Source organism: Mytilus edulis, chromosome 1 (genome assembly GCF_963676685.1).
Source record: "Mytilus edulis chromosome 1, xbMytEdul2.2, whole genome shotgun sequence".
NCBI lineage: Eukaryota > Metazoa > Mollusca > Bivalvia > Mytilida > Mytilidae > Mytilus > Mytilus edulis.
Window position 1 is genome coordinate 90019825 of NC_092344.1, and position 20592 is coordinate 90040416.

The following is a 20592-nucleotide window of genomic DNA, read 5'->3' on the forward strand; positions in this document are numbered from 1 at the left end:
CAATTTTAGGGCAGCAACCAAACAACGGGTTGTGGGATTCATCTGAAAATTTGTGAGGGAATATTTCTTATTCTGATGGACATTTAAATCTTGAAAGATTTGCTCTAAATGTCTTAGTTTTAAAGATATATAGCAAAAACAGCATTTTACCACTATGTTCTAATTTTAGCCATGTCGGCCATTTTGTTTGGTAGGCGGGGTCATCGGACACATTTTTTATAACTATATACCACAATGATGATTGTGGATAAGTTTAGTTAAATTTGGCTTTGTAGTTTCAGAGAAGAAGATTTTTGTACAAGTTACAAAAAATGACGAAAAGTTGTTAAAAATTGACTATAAAGGACATAACTCCTTAAGGGGTTGACTGACAATTTTGGTCATGTTGACTTATTTGTAGGTCTTATTTGGCTGAACATTATTGCTGTTTACAGTTTATCTCTATCTATAATAGTATTCAAAATAATAACCAAAAGCTGCAAAATTTACTTAAAATTACCAATTCAGGGGCAGCAACCCAACAACAGGTTGTCCGAATCGTCTGAAAATTTCAGGGCAGATAGGTCTTGACCTGATCAACAATTTTACCCCATGTCAGATTTGCTCTAAATGCTTTGGTTTCAAAGATATAAGCCAAAATATACATTTTACCCCTGTGTTCTATTTTTAGCCATTGCGGCCATCTTGGTTTGATGGCCAGGTCACCGCACACATTTTTTAAACTAGATACCCCAAGGATGATTGTGGCCAAGTTTTGTTAAGTTTGGCCCTGTAGTTTCAGAGGAGAAGATTTTTGTAAAAGTTTACAGACGATGGACGATGGACGACGGACGACGGACGCCAAGTGATGAGAAAAGCTCACTTGACCTTTCAGGTCAGGTGAGCTAAAAAATAAAATCTTTTATTTAAGGCTAGGTTATTCATTAACTCTCTTTTCACATTTCATGAACTACCAATTAACAAAAACAAGAAATATATTTGTTAATGGCAAAGTATATCAGCCATTACCTTAGATCCACTTCTGACAGTTAGAGTAGTCCCCTGTAATGTTGTTAAAGCCTCGCTATCGGTCAATACATTCACTTCTCCAAATGTTTTTATATCTAGATGATCGATCATATTAGTTGTGGGCTGATAGTGGTCAATTGATAGGCTGCAATAGGCATTTACAGTAACATTGTCCATCACTTCAAAATGGCCTGAAATAAAGAACAAAGTTTCTCTCAAAGTTTCACTGAAACCCATTCAATTATAATAATAACAACAAGTGAAAATAGTGAGCTACTGCTAACTAATGATACCTTCGCCTGCTAAAAGTATAAAGTAAACAAAAAGTTGTTGAGTGATGAATCTGAAAGTGTATCACAGAGTATAGCTGACTTATATAAAACGTAAGACCAATTTTCAGAAATCCTTTCTGAGAAAGATGCGACAAAAAATATCTAAGGGGTGGATGAACAGACTGACAGACACACAGACAGAGATAAAACATTATACCCCCACTTTTTTAAAGGTGGGTTTATACAGTATTCAGAATAGACAAAGTAAAATAAATAAGACACACAAAAATTGAGAGTATTGATCTACAAGTTTTAGTAAAAAACTAATGGCTTTTTGTAGTTTGAGAGCTATGGATTGACATCGTAAAAGTACAGATTTGTATGTGAACAATCTATGAAGGGAAACTAGATGAAGGGGATAGACACCATCGATGAACATGTAAACCATCTATGGATGAAGAAACTGAATGATAAAGAGCACATACCTTTGATGTACAGATCTATATGTCTACAATCTATAGATGGTGGGAGATGAAGTTCTGAATCTCTCTGTGTAAGCACGCTGAACTCCATCAAAGCTCTGTCAAGGTCAGTTTTAAAACTCTGACTTGGTCTAACAGTCACTCTGCCCGTGTTGTCACCACTAATATCATGTACAAACAATGCTGCATTGTCATCAGACATCTCCAAGGAGCCACCACCTTTAATTGTCAACTACAAAATAATCATGTTCAGATTTGAAATGATGCAAATACTGATAAAATGAGGTTGAAAGTTATTAATAAAATATACCTAAATATATCAATTTTTTAACATCCCTTTTCATAATTTTGTTTGCCAAATCATGTTTGCATGTATCTTATTTTTCTATTTTAAGAGAACTAAATGTTTAATTGCCAAAAAGTTACATTTATTGGTTGATTCATTGGTGTTAAACGCCACTTTCTGCACTATTTAGCTATTTCATGCCATCCAAAAACAAGAATGTGTCCAAAGTACACGGATGCCCCATTTGCACTATCTTTTCCATCTTTTTCTATTATGGTAGGTGGGGCATAAAAATCCATTTACAAAATGCAATTAATTAGGTATACCATTTACATGGTTTAAACCATTAGTAAACTTTCTGAAATATTGGTACACATACTCATAAAAAGATATTAGTGACAACCAATTCAAGTTATATTGATGTCGCATTGCCAAGATCAGTTTCTTCTTTTCTTTAGATATTGAGAATTATATTTTACCTTTTCAAATTCATACACAGATTTCTGATCTTCACTGTGAATAATATAGCCAGCTCCAGGGGAGTTGGAATAAACATCCTGTTGATTAGAACTAGGATTCTCACTCAGATAAATCTCAAGTTCAGCTAGCCCAGCATAGGAAGAGGTAGCTTGCAAATGGATGTAAATCTAGAAATATAACAAAGTTAAACATTTTGAGAAAAATATACTGGGAGTGGGGATAGGCACTTCAAATAAGATAAATGGATGGTGTTTGCTTATAGATCATCAGTAAGAACATAATAATCATAATTTTATATATAAAGGCGGCAAACAGAATTGTATCTTTCTACTATATGTGTATATCTGTATTCCAATTTATAGAACAGTCCTTGTATATCATATATGTAAGTCTGAACAGTCCTTCTTTATTATATATTTTGATAAAGTCTGTTTCAAGCAAAAAAAAGGTCATAATCTAAAAATAGAGTCCCAATCTGGCATAGTCCCCTGGAATTAACTGACTAGCAAAATTATCATATTGCATTTCCAATATTCTTGTATGTGCTTTTATTATTGTGAATACTCCAAAATGAACCATCTAATTAGAAGTTTGAACTAGAGGCTCTTTACCTTGGTCTATGTGCATATTAAACAAAGGACAAAGATGGATTCATGACAAAATTGTGTTTTGGTGATGGTGATGTGTTTGTAGATCTTACTTTATTGAACAATCTGCTGATTACAATTATCTCTATATAATGAAATTGGCCCAGAAGTGACAGTGGAAAATAATTTGTAAAAATTTATGAAAATTGTTAAAAACTGACTATAAAGGACAATAACTCCTTAAGGGGTCAATTGACCACTTTGGTCAAGTTGACTTATTTGTAGCTCTTACTTTGCTGTACATTATTGCTATATACAGTTTATTTCTATCTATAATAATATTCAAGATAATAACCAAAAGCTGCAAAATTTTCTTAAAATTACCAATTCAGTGGCAGCAACCCAACAACAAGTTGCCTGATTAGTCTGAAAATTTCAGGTCAGATAGATCTTGACCTTATGAACAATTTTATCCACAGCAGATTTTCTCTAAATGCTTTGGTTTCAGAGATAGATATGAGCTAAAAACTGCATTTTACCCTTTGTACTACTTTTAGCCATGTCGGCCATCTTGGTTCACGGGCGAGGTCATTGGACACATTTTTCAAACTAGATACCATAATGATGATAGTGGACAAGTTTGGTTAAATTTGTCTTAGGTGCTTCAGGAGAAGATTTTTGTGAAAGATTCCAAAAATTTTGAAAAAAATCGTTAAAAATTGACTTTAAAGGGCCAGTACTCCTTAAGGGGTCAACTGACCATTTTTTGCATGTTGACTTATTTGTAAATCTTACTTTGCTGAACATGATTGCTGTTTACAATTTATCTCTATCTTTAATAACATTCAAGATAATAACCAAAAACGGCAAAATTTCCTTAAAAACACCAATTTAGGGGCAACAACCCAACAAATGGTTCTCCGATTCATCTCAAAATTTCAGGGCAGATATATCTTGACCTGATCAACAATTTTACCCATGTCAGATTTGCTCTAAATGCTTTGGTTTCAGAGATATAAGCCAAAATCTAAATTTTACTCCTATGTTCTATTTTTAGCCATGGCAGCCATTTTGGTTGGTTGGCTGGGTCACTGGACACATTTTTAAAGCAAGATACCCCAATGATGATTATGGCCAAGTTTGGTTAAATTTTGCCCAGTAGTGTCAGAGGAGAAGATGTTTGTAAAAGTTAACGACGACAGACTACAGACGAAAAGTGATGAGAAAAGCTCATTAGCTAAAAATGTAGATTCATATTAAGAGTCACAATTCCACAAATTAAAAAATATCTCAAAAATTTCTTTTAATTTATGTGATACTTATCCTGTTGCCTTTTTCATCACCAGCTGGGACAAAAAACTAGAGGCTCACCTTGGTCTATGTGCATATTAAACAAAGGACACAGATGGATTCATGAAAAAATTGTGCATTGGTGATGGTGATGTGTTTGAAGTTCTTACTTTACTGAACGTTCTTGTTACTTACAATTATCTCTATCTATAATGAACTTCGCCCATTAGTAACTGAGGTAATGATTTTGTAAAAATTTACAAAAATTAACCAAATTAAGGAAAATTGTTAAAAATTGACTATAAAGGCAATAACTCCCTTAAAGGGTCAACTGACCATTTTGGTCATGTTCACATATTTGTAGATCTTACTTTGCTGAACATTATTGCTGTTTACAGTTTATCTCTATCTATAATAGTATTCAAGATAATAACCAAAAATGGCAAAATTTCTTTAAAAATTATCAATTGGGAGGGCAGCAACCTAACAATCAGATGTCCAATTCATCTGAAAATTTTAGAGCAGATAGATCTTGACCTAATAAACAATTTCACACCCTGTCAGATTTGCTCTAAATGCTTTGGTTTTTGAGTTATAAGCCAAAAACTGCATTTTACACCTATGTTCTATGTTTAGTCATGGCAGCCGTCTTGGTTGGTTGGCCAGGTCACCCAACACATTTTTTAAATTAAATACCCCAATGATGATTGTGGCCAAGTTTGGATTAAATTGGCCCAGTAGTTTCAGAGGAGAAGATTTTTGTAAAAGATAACTAAGATTTACGAAAAATGGTTAAAAATTGACTATAAAGGGCAATCACTCCTAAAGGGGTCAACTGACCATTTTGGTCCTGTTGACTTATTTGTAAATCTTACTTTGCTGAAAATTTTTGCTGTTCACAGTTTATCTCTATCTATAATAATATTCAAGATAATAACCAAAAACAGCAAAATTTCCTTAAAATTACCAATTCAGGGGCAGCAACCTAACAACGGGTTGTCCGATTCATCTGAAAAGGGTAGATAGATCTTGACCTGATAAACAATTTTACCCCCATGTTAGATTTGCTCTAAATGCTTTGGTTTTTGAGTTATAAGCCAAAAACTGCATTTTACCCCTATGTTTTATTTTTAGGCATGGCGGCCATCTTGGTTGGTGGGCCAGGTCACTGGACACAATTTTTAAACTAGATACCCTAAGAATGATTTTGGCCATGTTTGGTTAATTTTGGACCAGCAGTTTCAGAGGAGAAGATTATTGTAAAAGTTAACGACGACGGACGACAGACGACAGACGACGGACGACGGACGACGAACGCCAAGTGATGAGAAAAGCTCACTTGGCCCTTCGGGCCAGGTGAGCTAAAAAGACTTAATCAAGCAGTTACTTACTTTTAACATATTTTAATTATACGCTTTAACCATTGATTTGTTTTCTTTCTTTAAATATGTCTATTTATTTATTTGATAGGAAACTATACCTTGTCTACATAATCTTGAACAACCACTTTTCCATAATGATCAGCATTGTTTTGTGTATCACAGCCTATTGTATTTATATAACCATCAGTACGCTCTACTTCAGTTGTACTGTTTGTAGTCTTTATAAAATAATTACTCCTTGAAGAACTGCAACATGAAAAATAAATATAATATTTAAATTTGATATACAGGCCTAGGTGGTTTACTTATTTTAAAAAGTCCTAATACAATATAAATCAAAAAGCTTCAATTTCAAAAGTTTTAGAAATTAAGATGTTTCTGGCTCATATATAACAAAGATAACACAAATTATCATGCTAAGCAAGCCCAAGTGGTAATGAAAAGTATCAGAAAACAGGAAACTGGTGTCTGACTAATCCAAAAATGCACACACATTTCAACTCATCGAGCTGTAAACCAAATAGTCATTCTTTTCAGCAGTTCCTAAGAAAAGTGTGAAAGAATTTTTTTGTTGGGTGAACAAGGAAAACCAACAGACAGACAAAGTGAATGCAATGTAGTCACCACTCTAGAAGTGGGGATAAAATTTCGAAAACACCATGGGTAAAATCTTAGATAGTAAAAATAAAGTATGAAGGAGGATTATATCAATAGTTGAAAAATTATTTTAAAACTAGCAGAAAACACAAGTCAACTCTGAAATGGTCTTTATATGTAGTATGAGGGAAGGTTATATCAATAGTTAAATAATTCTTTTAAAAAAATCCTAGAACACTATGGATAAACTCTGAGATGGTCCACATACAAAGTATGATGGAAAGTTATATCAATAAACTTGCCTAGAACAATATGGATAAACTCTGAGATGGTCCACATATAAAGTATGAGGGAAGGTAATGGTGATGATTGGTGTTTTATCACTACTGAGATATCCCGTTGATCTGCTACCATCAGTTATCCTATGTAGATGGTAGTTATTATATACATTGACATCAGTCACAATCAATATGCTGTTATATGTGTAGTACCCAGAACTAACACCCCATCCATATGCTAAATACAATTTTTCTGATTCTTCAATTTGCTCTGATTTTGTGTAACCAGAATTGTCTATGATAAGATCTCGCACATGATATGTAGAATTAGTCTGATCCTCTAGGTAGACTGTTCCCGATCCGCCATACCCTGATTGACCATGGCCACCGTAGATTAAGTATTCTCCAGTGAAGTGGTTTTCTCTACTGTGGTAGATAGCCATCCTGCCACCTCCACCTCCACCACCATTTGAGCTTCCTATCAAATAGAATCATGTTTTTAGAGGTCATATTTCATATCCTAACAAGAATGTGTCCATAGTACCCCATAGTGTGCCTCACTCGCACTATCATTTTCTATGTTCAGTGGACCGTGAAATTGGGGTCAAAATTATAATTTGGAATTATAATTAGAAAGATCGTATCATAGGGAACATGTGTACAAAGTTTCAAGTTGATGTAACTTTAACTTCATCAAAAACTACCTTGACCATAAACTTTAACCTGAACTTCGCACTATCATTTTCTATGTTCAGTGGACCATGAAATTGGGGTCAAAACTATAATTTGGCATTAAAATTAGAAAGATCATATCATGGGGAACATGTGTACTAAGTTTCAAGTTGATTGGACTTCAACTTCTTCAAAAACTACCTTAACCAAAAACTTTAACCTGAAGCGAACGGACACACAGACGGACACACAGACGAACGGAGGCACAGACCAGAAAACATAATGCCCCTCTACTATCGTAGGTGGGGCATAAAAAAGCAGTTTTCCATTTTACACAGATCAAGTCTCTCATGTCAACAACAAAAAAACAACAAAACAACAAAAAAAAGAAAAAAAGAATCCATGTATTTTGCTGCAGAGAATTAATTCTCACAGCTGAAAATAAACAGTTAAATACTTTCCTCAAAATTATAAGAAATTACAGGATTTATTTAATTAATAGGTGATAATTATAGCATATGATAATAAAGAAAGTTTGAGATTTCAAGGTTACCTGATTTCGTGGTTTTGCCAAAAATGCTTGTAAGCCTATAGGATGTTTGTTCTGTTTTGAAAATTTAAATTCGCTATTCATGAAAACTTATGAAATCCTTTGAAAATTAGTACCCCACAAATAAATATGAATCTGCAGTATGATGATTAATAATGTCTAGTCAGCTGTTCCATACCTGCCCCTCCAAATGTTTCTATACTGCCTGCTCCATCCAGATGTCCCACCACAACATAGATACTCCCTCCAGCCCCAGCACCTCCTGTGGTACCTCCTCCGGTCTCTCCATTAGAGTGAAGTCGTCCTTCAACTCTCAGCTCATCAGATATATACATGTGTATTATTCCTTTAAAGTAAAAATGTGTAGAGAATTTTAAAATGAATACAGTGTAATTTAATACAAGAACATCTCCAATGTGTACTACTCTGCATATCATAATTAATTGGCACTTCCCATCTAAACAGTTATAAAACTTTTTAACTCTGAGATTGTGAGTTCAAACCTTGCTGGTTAGAGGTGTATTTAACTCCAATCTTAATTTACAACTGGTCCTTCTTCTATATGCTCATCAGATATATACATGTGTATTATTCCATGTTTAAGTTAAAAATTACTATTTAAGATTTTATAATAGATAATGAATTTATTAGTATTTTCCTACATTACTAAAAGACATAAATTGTTTTTCAATTGCATATTTTAATTTAAATGGGTATATGTCTAAATTCCAAGTTCTTTTTTTAACTTTTGGCAGGTTTTTTCTTTAATATCATATTATTTGAGTTATTTCTAGTTGCAAAACATAAGTTTTCTATGATTACAAAGCTTGCCTCTTTCTACACAAAAGGTTGATATGATTTTATGTCTTTGAAGCCAAATTTTCAATAAATCAAAGTTATATCCTTTAAAGTACCTTTAGTCTCTTCCCAAGACCTCAAACTTACCTCCACCTCTGCCTCCCTCTCCATTAGAACCAGTTCCACCTCCACTTCCCATCTCACTAGGTATGTATATAGAATCATAGGATAAGTAACACTCTCATAAGATAAGTAACTCTCTTATTAACCCTCTAACTTACCTCCACCTCTGCCTCCCTCTCCATTAGAACCCGTTCCACCTCCACTTCCCATCTCACTAGGTATGTATATAGAATCATAGGATAAGTAAAACTCTTAATAAGTCTCAAACTTACCTCCACCTCTGCCTCCCTCTCCATTAGAACCAGTCCCGCCTCCACTTCCCATCTCACTAGGTATGTATATAGAATCATAGGCCATAGCAGAAAAATATCCTCTATAAGATCTTCCTCCTCTGCCTCCATGACCTCCCCCTGAGGCTCCAGCATGATTAGACTGGGCTAAACCTGCTCCTGGTCCTATATCTCCAGCATGGCCAGTAAAATCAGCATGGAAATCACCTTAGAAAATAAAGACTGACTTCAATATGCAAATTTACTTTCTACTTTAAAATTCACTTCTCTAATCCTTACAAAATAAATAAAAGATATAAATATGTTGAAGACTTGAAAGCAGAATGTGCAAAGAATATTGATGAATAAATAGCAATTTATAATTAACAAAAAATAACAGAAAGACAAATTCACCGTTTTTTATTCATTTAATTTTTCGATTTTTGTTTTGCACCATTTGTTTTTGTTTTTGTTTTGATGCAATTTTTAAGCACCGCTTTTGGACTATTTCATGGCGGCCATTATTTATACAGCTTATTGTTATTTGGAAATCTGTCCCGCTTGACCCGAGAATCTGTCCTGCTTCTACTTTTGACATCATACAACAATCACTTTTCCATTTTATGGTCAGATATTTTCTATTATGACGTCAAAATTTTATGGGAACTTTTTTGATGTCCCGTAATGGGGGACAAATAGCGATAAGGTGTATTGATGGAGGAACCTGGAGTGCCTGGAGAAAACCATTGATCTTTGATAGGAAAATTTACAATCCTAGTCAATTAAGATTGGAGTTGAGTGCACCTGCATAAGCGGATTTCCAGCTCACAAACTCAGCTTTGATGGCTAGCGATTAAAGAATTAACTACTTAGACCACTTGGCCACCGACGTCCTCATTTTTTATTTATAAAACATCCTGCAGCTCTAAAAATAGTGGGTTTCTTTTAGTATTATGAATCAAAATAGATTATTACAAGAACAAGTGTTCATAGGACACTATGCCCTGCTCACACTATCACATTTCCAAGATGTGGTATGTTTGCCAATGGTCAACAAATGACCAAATGACACAGACACAGGAACCATGAAATATGTGTCAAAACACTTATCTGGTTAATATATTAAATAATTTTATTCATAATGAACACAATTAACTGCTTTAACAACCTTACACAAAAACTATGGGATGGACAGACAGATGGGAAACATATTTGCCCTTTACTGTTGTAGGCTGGGCATACGTTTATATACCTGAAAGATCGATGGTCACATTGACTGCATGGAGTTTAAGGTGATTGGTTCTGACATAGCCATTTCCATTGACAAGGACCCTAATGACTGTGATATTGATGACCTTTTCTGCAGTCAGTGGTTCAAATTTTCCTCCAGCTTTAACAGAAATGTTTGTTAATTGTAAAGATCCTTCTGACAAGCCCTCAGTGTTAGCATATGACCATATATAAAGTTCTCCTTCATTTTCCACTGAGATATCATCCAAGCCTATGATTGTACCATTTATTTCTGCCCATACTTCTCTCATAGCTATTCTTTCTGGTATTTCTAGGAAACTGTATCTGTATAAGGCATATAAATATAATGAAAGGTTTGTGATTAATTCAATGCCATTATTACTATACTATATATAAAAATATTAATTTTCGCGAACCATTTAGGTCACGGAAATTCCAAAATATGGCATCAGTAAGGAGAGTTGTGCAAATAATGTGAATACACAGAACCCCCATCCAAATTATCTTTAGCTAAAAGTATTCATCATTTTCTATTTTATATGTACTAACAACATTCCATTTTTCTATAATTTCGATTAAAATATTCCAAAATCTGAGTTAAAAAAAGTCAAATGCCCAAAATAAACATTGTCTGATTGGTTGAAGTACTGTGGCGTCAATGATAAGCATAGCAAGCCTCGATGTAAAGCACACGCTTCACATGAATAAGGAGAGTTTTACAAATAATGTGAATACACAGATCCTCCATCCTATTTATATTTTGCTGAAAATGTTGCAATGTTCATCATTTCTGTTTTGATTCTGCTAACAACATTCCATTTTTTCTTTAATTCCGATTTATATATGTGGAACCCGCAATAAAAATAGATGGCCTCAATGATTTAAACGCAACGCAAAAAATTCCGTTGACCCTGAATTCAACGGATCGATAATAGCATCATCACCATCAACAAAATGTTTACCGTTATCTTTGTGAAATTTCAGTTATATAGTTCTTTAATTAGAGAAATTTTGGTAAGTATTACTTATTAATGTTAAGGTTCTACTGACGTGCTCCTCTAGACCTTTTTGACGGTCCGTTTTATCCCATTTATCTCAATATTATCTCCGATGACAGTAATGTCAACCCGACCTATTCGTGTCAAAAGTGAAAATCGCATCGATTTATTGAACTAATTTCTTCTTAAACTGTGCATGCATTATTTCTGTATTATATGATAACCAATCACATTCACGTTGCATGTTTGCATGAAAATGGTCATGTATTAGTGAATTGTAAGGGCGATGCAACTTGAGGTCAGTGCGCGATCACGTGACATTATTATTTGTAAACAAATTTAAAACATGCTCCCCGCGTAACACGTGTCTGAATTATCCTTTCAAAGTGTTATGAATCTTTCAATCACTATTTTATGAAATATTTCTAGGTTTGCATATCAGTAGTCAAAGTGAATTAAACGTAGTTCTTAGTTGTGTTTTTTTTATATAGAATTAGAAGGTAAATCTACATAAGGGGGTCTCATTGGGGGGGGGGGGGGTGTTCTGATCCCAGATCCCACTTACTGTTTTGTCAGATTCCCATATCCCGCTTACACTATGTACATGAGCAATTTTCATTTTTTTGTCATTTCCAGGGTCCTGCAGAACCCCATTTCCCGTTTTCACGACAGACCTCATTTCCCGTTTTCATGACACAATAATTTGACTTTCACGTTTCACACTTGCGAAAAATTGTCAATATTGGTCACGCTTAGACCCAATGAGAACCACACACTAGTCAGTATTTAACTTCACCCAAAAAGATGACTCAACTTCCCTCTATATTTAAAACCTGCATACTAATTTAAATAGCATTTGCTCCCCTTGAACACTATTTGGCCCCTTCCGTGTCATTTCCCTTTAAATTTGCTGAAAAGTCATACTTTAAGTCCATTTACAGTAACGGCTAATATTTGATTTTACCATCTTAATTTCAATTTTCATATTGAACACATTTGACCATTCAATATGAGTTCCCATGTATTTTTGTCATATATGAAGGAGGTTTTAGGTCATGTTTTCCTAAACACCTTATTGCTATTTGTCTGTCTGGATTGTTAAAACCACAAAATCAAATATTGATGAATATGCAAGTTTTCAACAATCCCGGAACATTAACAAAGATGTGTGTGAGAGGGTGAAAATTACCCTTCTGATGTACTGATATTTTTAGCACCCCAAGTGAGAATCTAACTCAGGACTTTCAGCACTGTAGCCATCGGTCTTAACCACAAGATCACGAACTCACATTTGATGAACTAATTTCTTCTATATTAACTGTACGTGCATAAATTCTGTATTATTTGATAACCAATCACATTCACGTTGCATGTTTGCATGATAATGGGTTCTGTATGAGTGAACTGTAGTGTATTGCAAAATTAATGCAAATTGTGACGTCAGTGCGCCTTCACGTGACATAATTATTTGTAACCAAACCGGCTTCTCATGTAATGTAACGGTTTATTTCGTCCTCTGTGATATTTTATCCTGAGGATAATTTGTCCCGGTAATTTTTTCCCAGGCATGGTATTTCATTTCACAGGTTGATTTTTCCCAGAGGAGTGAAAATCTATCAGATTTCTATGTTATGCGGATAGTATGTACGGGTATATATTTGCCGTATTATATTTCACAGAACCGTGTGAAAAAGAGTCCCATTAACTACTATGTAAGTTACTCTCAATCAATATATACCTGACTATAATTATAAAATGTTTACAAAGGTAAGCAACTGTCTAGGGCCAGGTAAGGGAGGGGGAAAATTAGTATTAGTACTATTTCGCAGAACGATAAACAGATGCATAGACAGACCAAGGGGGTGGGGGAAATTTAGCTTATGACATATATGTAAGAAATCATTGAAGCTTGATGGGAGTGGGCAACCCTCTGGTCCATCAGAGCCCCCACACCTTTTTGAAAAGTTCTGGATCTGCCACTGAGATTTGCAGGTTTTCTTAGTAAAGATACCTTAAAATATCACAAACTGTGTGCTTTCCAGACCATAGTTTACATTTTTTTTCATATTTTGCCGTGTCAAAATGACCTAAATTTAAAGGACAGTATATAGACCCAAAAAAGGTATATCACATTCTACACATCAAGATTTTAGCAGGAAAGACTGCCATTGGAGTTTTTAACCATTGTGACTTTTTAATTTGATCTACTCCACTAATTAAAGTCGTTGAAGTAGAATATTTAATGTAGGTTTGTCCACATTTTGGTATATATTAATACATGTTTAGAAATAATGTTGAGCCTGTTCCTAGATGCCTGTTATAGACTTCAATATTTATTGTTTATTGAAAATAAATGGAATCAATTCTTTCAGAAAAGTTTAATTCTATGGAAATGTATCCCCCCTTTTATAAGTTGAAAAGGCTACATAGAGGTCAATATACAGTCTCCAACAGAAAACCAAAAAAGGAAAAATAAAGTGAATTTTGGAGAATTATTAAATGTACATGCATTTGAAATATTTAAGATATATTGTTTCAATTTTTTTAGTTCTAGGTTCCACATAACTACCATTTTAGAAAACGATTTCAATGCTAAGTCTATTAGAGGGATATTTGATTTTCATTGGTTGTAATTATGGAATCTTATTCAGTGGCAAAGGAAATAGACACTGACAAGTCTTAGATAACATTTTATATAGTTTTGAATTTTTCTTCGTCAGTTGACTAAAATTAGATGGAGGTGTGTTCTAATTTCCAACAGAGGAGCAATCAACCTATATCAATATGTGCATGAAGCAAATTGATAGTTGCTAGATACTGAATGATTATATCCACGATAAAGGTTTAACCTGTGCATATATACTTAAAACAAGATAAAAAAAAGTCATGTCTTTTTCAGGACTTCTGAATCCAATCATGTAGTATGGAATGTTATTGAGATATGGTTTGGGTGGATGGATGGTCATGAAGGACCTGTAGTACAAAGTATATCACTGGATTTAGCTCTTTGTCTAAGTGTATTATTAAAGTACTTTGCTTTGAGCTCAGTTCATTGTTATGCAATTCATTCTTTGTGAAATTAAGATTTGACAGACAACTCTAATGGACAAGGATTTGTCAAAGTAGTATCATCTCTATGTACAATGTAAGTATTCAGGAGATAAAAGCATTCTATTTTGATTTGAACCATACATTTTATAAAAAAAAGTGGGAACAAATTTACCGGACAATGCTACTCCCACTACTAGCAATATGATGCTAGGTTGTTTTAATACATCTGTATTGCCTGCTGATGACTCGGCCCTGAGTGTAAACGGTCCTTCAATTAGGAGGGAAAAAATTATAAGGCCTATCCAGTCTAAGGGAGCTACCATTTGATTTTTATGGGGGGAGCTAGGATGAAATTTGAAAAAAAAGGCAGGACAGGATTTTGAGTAAAAAAAAAAGGCAGGATGAGTAACTTGGCAAAAAAAAAAAAGGCAGGATGACAATTGTTGTAAAAAAGTCAGGATAAGCTAAGAAAAAAAGAGGCAGGACCGAATAGACTGAAAAATAAAAAGGCAAGACAGAGATTACAACTAAAAAAAAAGGCAGGACAAAATTTTTCATCCTAGCCCCCCCCCCCATAAAAATCAAATGGTAGCTCCCTAATCGATTTCTAAAACTATACTTCATTGCACATGTTCAACATTTATATACAACCACAAAAAATTTGGGGTCGTAAATTGGTATCCTGTCCGAAAGATGGTTTCTGGATAATAACTTTATTATAAGTCAATAGAAATCAACAAAATTATAACACAACGTTTATAACCACAAAAGGAAGCTTGGGATTGATTTTGGGGGTTATGGTCCCTAAGGTTTAGGAATAAGGGGTACAAAGGTGCCCAAAACAAGCTTTAATCTAGTGTCGGTTTAAAAAGTTGTGTATAAGTATTTCAATTGTTCTGAAATTGTACCACAATGTTTAATACCATAAGTAGAAGGTTCGGATATATTGTGTGGGTTATGGGACAAACAGTCTAATAATTACGGACCAAAAACAAACATTTTTGTAAATTCAAGACCCTTAATTGGAGTTTGTCCAGAATGGTTCTTGAATTACCTAATACCAATGCTTTATGAAATCTTCTTTGAAAATTGGAGTTATCTTTCTTTGTTCAGTCAACTTAAATCAATTATACAATATACAATGCAATATTCACTTTATTACCAACTGATAAATTAAAGCAGTCATTAATAACCATTCAGTGATTGCAAGCACTTTCTAGGGTATGCCCTTTTACAAATGGAAAAATTATACATTTTTTTAGTTTCTGATCTCTTAACTGAAGTTTGTCTCCTCTAAATGTTTCTCATTTCAGAAATTAAAAAGAAAATTTCTTTAGATATTTTTGTTTGAAAGGATTAATATTCAGCAGCATAGTGAATTGCTCCTAACACAAAAGCAAAACAAATATTTAAGTTCATTAGACCACATTCATTCTGTGTCAGAAACCTAAGCTGTGTCATCTATTTAATCACAATTCAAACTCAGAGCTGTTTCCAGCTTGAATGTTGTGTCAATACTAGCCCCAACTGTTCAGGCTTCGACCTCTGCAGTCGTATAAAGCTGGGCTCTGCGGAGCATCTGGTCCATTCATTTGTTTATTTTTCAATTTGTGTGAATTAACATAGTTACAGTAAATGCTAATTACTGCACTTCCATACCACAACAAATATTGTATTGGTACATGTATCACTCAAATGTGTATCCATATAACAAAAAAAAGGAAAAGGAATAATTTTGCATTACCTTTTGAATACTATGACTTTTTAGATATGTAGACATATTAAGACTCATTAGTAGATGTTGATAATATTGGCTTAAAATGCTTGAAATTCTATCAGATTACTTTTGGAGCAGTTATGAGTTTTGAAATTAGAAAGATCATATCATATGCAACAAGTGTAGTAAGTTTCAAGTTGATTGGAATTCAGCTTCATCAAAAACTACTTTGACCAAAAACTTTAACCTGAAACTCCCACTTCCATTTTCTATGTTCAATGGACCGTGAAATTGGGGTCAAAAGTCTAATTTGGCTTTAAAATTAGAAAGATCATATCATAATGAACATGTGTACTAAGTTTCGAGTTGATTGGACTTCAGCTTCATCAAAAACTACCTTGACCAAAAACTTTAACCTAAAGCAGGACAAACGAACGAACGGACCCACAGACCAGAAAACATAATGCCTATCTACTATTGTAGGTGGGGGCATAAAAAATTTAATAAATAACACTCATAATGCTCAGATTTGGTTGTCATCGTGCAACATAGTTAATAACACCATATAGAAAAAACATAGAACTCATTTTGTCATAAGACACTGTCAAACATCCATACATACTATCCACACTCATCTGTGTCCACACTTGTTCATAGATATAAAAGTTAATAACAAGAATGTGTCCACAGTACATAGATGCCCCACTAGCACTATCATTTTCCATGTTCAGTGGATGGTAAAATTAAGAGTAAAAACTCTAATTTGGTATTAAAATTAGAAAGATCATATCATAGGAAACATGTGTACTAAGTTTCAAGTTGATGTAACTTTAACTTCATCAAATTATAATGTATAACTTGAATGTCTCTTTGCCAAATTATAAAACATATTTGAATAGAAATAAATACAGTTTAAAAAAAATTACACTATTTACCTGTAGCACATAATATTGATAGGCATGTAAGTATCCACATTTGTAAATCCAAATGTCTGTCTTTTCCCAGCATGCAACACTCCTGTTGTATCACCAATTAGATATTCCACTCTGATATCAATATCTTGTACAGATGTATTACTAAGTATAGCTACATGTGCGTTTCCTTGTAACACAACAGTATTAAACTTATACTGAGGGTCATCATGGTACAGCCAGGTTATACCACCTGATTGGCTGATATCATCGTACACACCATTCAACAAGTTACGACGGTCTCCATGTTGGATATTAGCTGCTCTTGGGTAGGTATGACCATTGTTGTCAACTGTAAGCTTTTTGTTTATTGCCATTTTATTTGTAGCATTGAACAATTCTTCATATTTTGTTCCCGCACCACCACTTTCAAAGTTGCTGGTACCTGTAAAATTCATCACAAATTTTTCAAATCAAAATTAACAGGTTCATACACACAATGCAGTAATTATCCCAACAATGCTATTATAAATCTTATTTCCTATTGTAGCTAAAATCAACAAGTGAAACTGCGAGCTACTGCTCACTGTTGATATCCCCGCCGCAAGTGGATAATATTAATTGTGTAAAAATATGCAAGTGTTCGGTAAACAGGAAGTTGTCGAGTGATGAATCTGAAAACGCATCACACGGTATAGCTGACTTATATTAACCCTTAAACCAAATTTCAGAAATCCTTGTATTGTAGTTCCTGAGAAAAATGTGACGAAAAATTTTCAACTTGGCTATCATGTGTAAAATCAAACAAGTGTTCGGTAAACAGGAAGCTGTTGAGTGATGAATCTGAAAACGCATCACACAGTATAGCTGACTTATATCCAGCCTGAAACCAAATTTCAGAAATCCTGGTAGTGTAGTTCCTGAGAAAAATGTGACGAAAAATATTCATGGGAAGGACGGACTGACTGACAGACTGACGGACTGATGGACTGACAGAAGGACAGACAGAGGTAAAACAGTATACCCCCCTTTTTTCAAAGCGGGGGTATAATAAGATCTTATTTTTAACATGAAAGTAAGCAGAAACTTTCATAAATTAACTGACAAAACAAATACTACACAAAGTTAAACTTAAGTAGTCATTCTGCATCAGAATCTAATAGAAAAGGATGTGTTTGTGAATAAGTTACATGTAGATAGATAGTTATTTCATAAGCATTTCTACCACATCATCTTATTTATAAGTTTTAAGTTAGCATTCTTTGGTGTGACATCCATTTTCACTGAACATAGTGCCCTTTTGTGTTTAGAGGCCAGCTGAAGCCCACCTTTAGTGAGGAATTTTCTTGGGGCTTTTTTCTACTCTTTAGTCAGGTTGTTGTCTCTATCACATTCCCAATTTCCATGCTCATGTTTATTCTAAAACAAGAATGTGTCCATAGTACACAGATGCCCCATCTGCACTATCATTTTTTATGTTCAGTGGACTGTGAAAATGGGGTAAAATCTCTAATTTGGTTTTAAAATTAGAAAGATCATGTCATAGGGAACATGTGTACTAAGTTTCAAGTTGATTGGACTTCAACCTTATCAAAAACTACGTTGACTAAAAACTTTAACCTGAAGTGGTACAGACAGACGAACGGACGGACGAACAGACGCACAGACCAGAAAACATAATGCCCATAAATGCAGCTTAATAAATGGGGCATAAAAACCTACCTCCATATGCTTTGAGTGTAATGTTGAGTTTGTTGGTATTGGATGACTGTATAGAGATCCTTCCACCACTTCCTCCCCCTCCTTGACCATTGCCATTCCCTCCATTGGCTGTAATAACTCCATGGCCAACAACCTCGTCACAAACAATCCATACACTGCCTCCAGATCCTCCTCCTATATAATAATAACATATTAAGTTACTGTTAGGTAATATAATAATTGTGTCAAATTGGCCAAATTATTTTAAAACTGTTAATCATTTTTCTGCCAAAGAAAAGGAGTCTTATTTCAATTCTTTTAAAATAAACAGAAAAACTTTAAATAAAAAATGACCCAATATGGTGTAAGACATTATCAATACATTGCAGGTCAGCAACCAGTGAAAGAAATAAAATACTAAATGAAATTAAAAAAAGAACTGGTATGTCTGAAAGAATATCATTTTGTATGTAGGTGTACCAAATTGATATCAGTCATCCATATTTGTCCTTAAGGATATCATCTACCAAGAAGGTAGTGCTATTGTTTAAAGTTTACAGAAACCAAATAATGTAGTTTCACTAGAATTAATAATGCCACTGTTTTCAGCAGAGTAAACTTTAGATGTTTTGGATGCTCTATTTAATAAGGCCATTTTTAGTTTAGATGAACTTCAATATTCTATGTAAATAGGAACCCAAACTTTTGTATCAAATCTACAGGATACAATCATTTCAAAAACATGTATCAAAGACATAATCAAAGAGCAGAATGCTCTGAGGGATACGATTGCCATTGTTTTTATTGACACATGTAACATGTAATTTATGTAATATGAATAGTAACAAAATAGCCAATCCCGGATAAAAGTGTATGAACAATGTACTTAGGCCTATTGTGTTTTATTTTTGTACTATAAATTCCAAGTTTACTTTCCATAGCAGAGTGAGAGAAGGTATTTCACTTCGTATCTTAACTGACTTAATTATCACCTATTTTCCTACGTAGGAGGAACCCCATTCTCTACTCTATAAATGTTTAATTTCCTTTGGGTCAGTTGTCATGACTCCTTTCCGTACACATTCCTCGGTTTAACCCTTTAACCCCCAATCCCGCCTGTAGGCGTGATGGCGACAACCATTCTTTGATGGCCCGTATGACCCTCCATACTTTTTTTGAACTGCCCCAGCTGAAATGTCATGATAGCAGGGACTTCAACCAAGCAGTTCATGGTCCAACAACTCTTCTCAGATGTCTGTTCATGAAAATATGGCACTTTGAAAGCCGTTTAAGAGTTCAAAATCGGAAAAACATGAAAAGTAGCCAAAATCAGGTGGGGGTGGGCATCTTTTGATGGCCACTCCGTAACTGGAAGTGACTGTTGGTAAAAACTATTATCATATATGCATGCATAGGTGGTATAGGAACACAACGAGGTATAATATGGCCAATAGGAATCTAGTCTGTAAAATCTAGGTCACCGTTTTGTCAAAAATCCGTAAAAACGGACATTTAGGCAGACCTGACTTGACAATAATAATTCCCAAGCAAGACACTGAAGTCCAATATACTCCCAGCTAGCATGAATGGACTACTGTAACTATAGGGTAATACTTGAATGACAAAAAAACACAGTCCTGTCAGTGTTCACCTCTCAAGGTCGTTTTGAAGTCGGAAAATAGACGGAAAATTACCATTTTTCACTGGGGGGTGGGTTCAAACCCACGAGAAAATATTCCACCTCCCACCCCACCCCCCACCTATGCCATCCGCCCCCAAATCCCAATAAGTAGTTTAATAGATGAGCATCAGTTACAGCATCAGGAGTTTGCTCATTTGCATATAATTTGCATATGTTTGCAAATTTTCGAAAATGCCTGATTTTCCAA

The 20592-nt window shown here is 34.3% G+C and overlaps 1 protein-coding gene across 1 annotated transcript in view; it reads right to left on the reverse strand.

Annotated features, from left to right (window-relative positions):
- The window catches only part of LOC139515761 (uncharacterized), a gene marked incomplete in the record, with an annotated part of 192747 nt that overhangs the window by 94559 nt on the left and 77596 nt on the right, over positions 1-20592 (reverse strand). The window contains 10 exon segments of the mRNA XM_071305446.1: positions 1009-1199; positions 1766-1994; positions 2528-2695; positions 5886-6033; positions 6687-7140; positions 8063-8230; positions 9078-9302; positions 10327-10649; positions 17027-17447; positions 18725-18898. Coding sequence (XP_071161547.1) covers positions 1009-1199; positions 1766-1994; positions 2528-2695; positions 5886-6033; positions 6687-7140; positions 8063-8230; positions 9078-9302; positions 10327-10649; positions 17027-17447; positions 18725-18898 — 2501 coding nt within the window.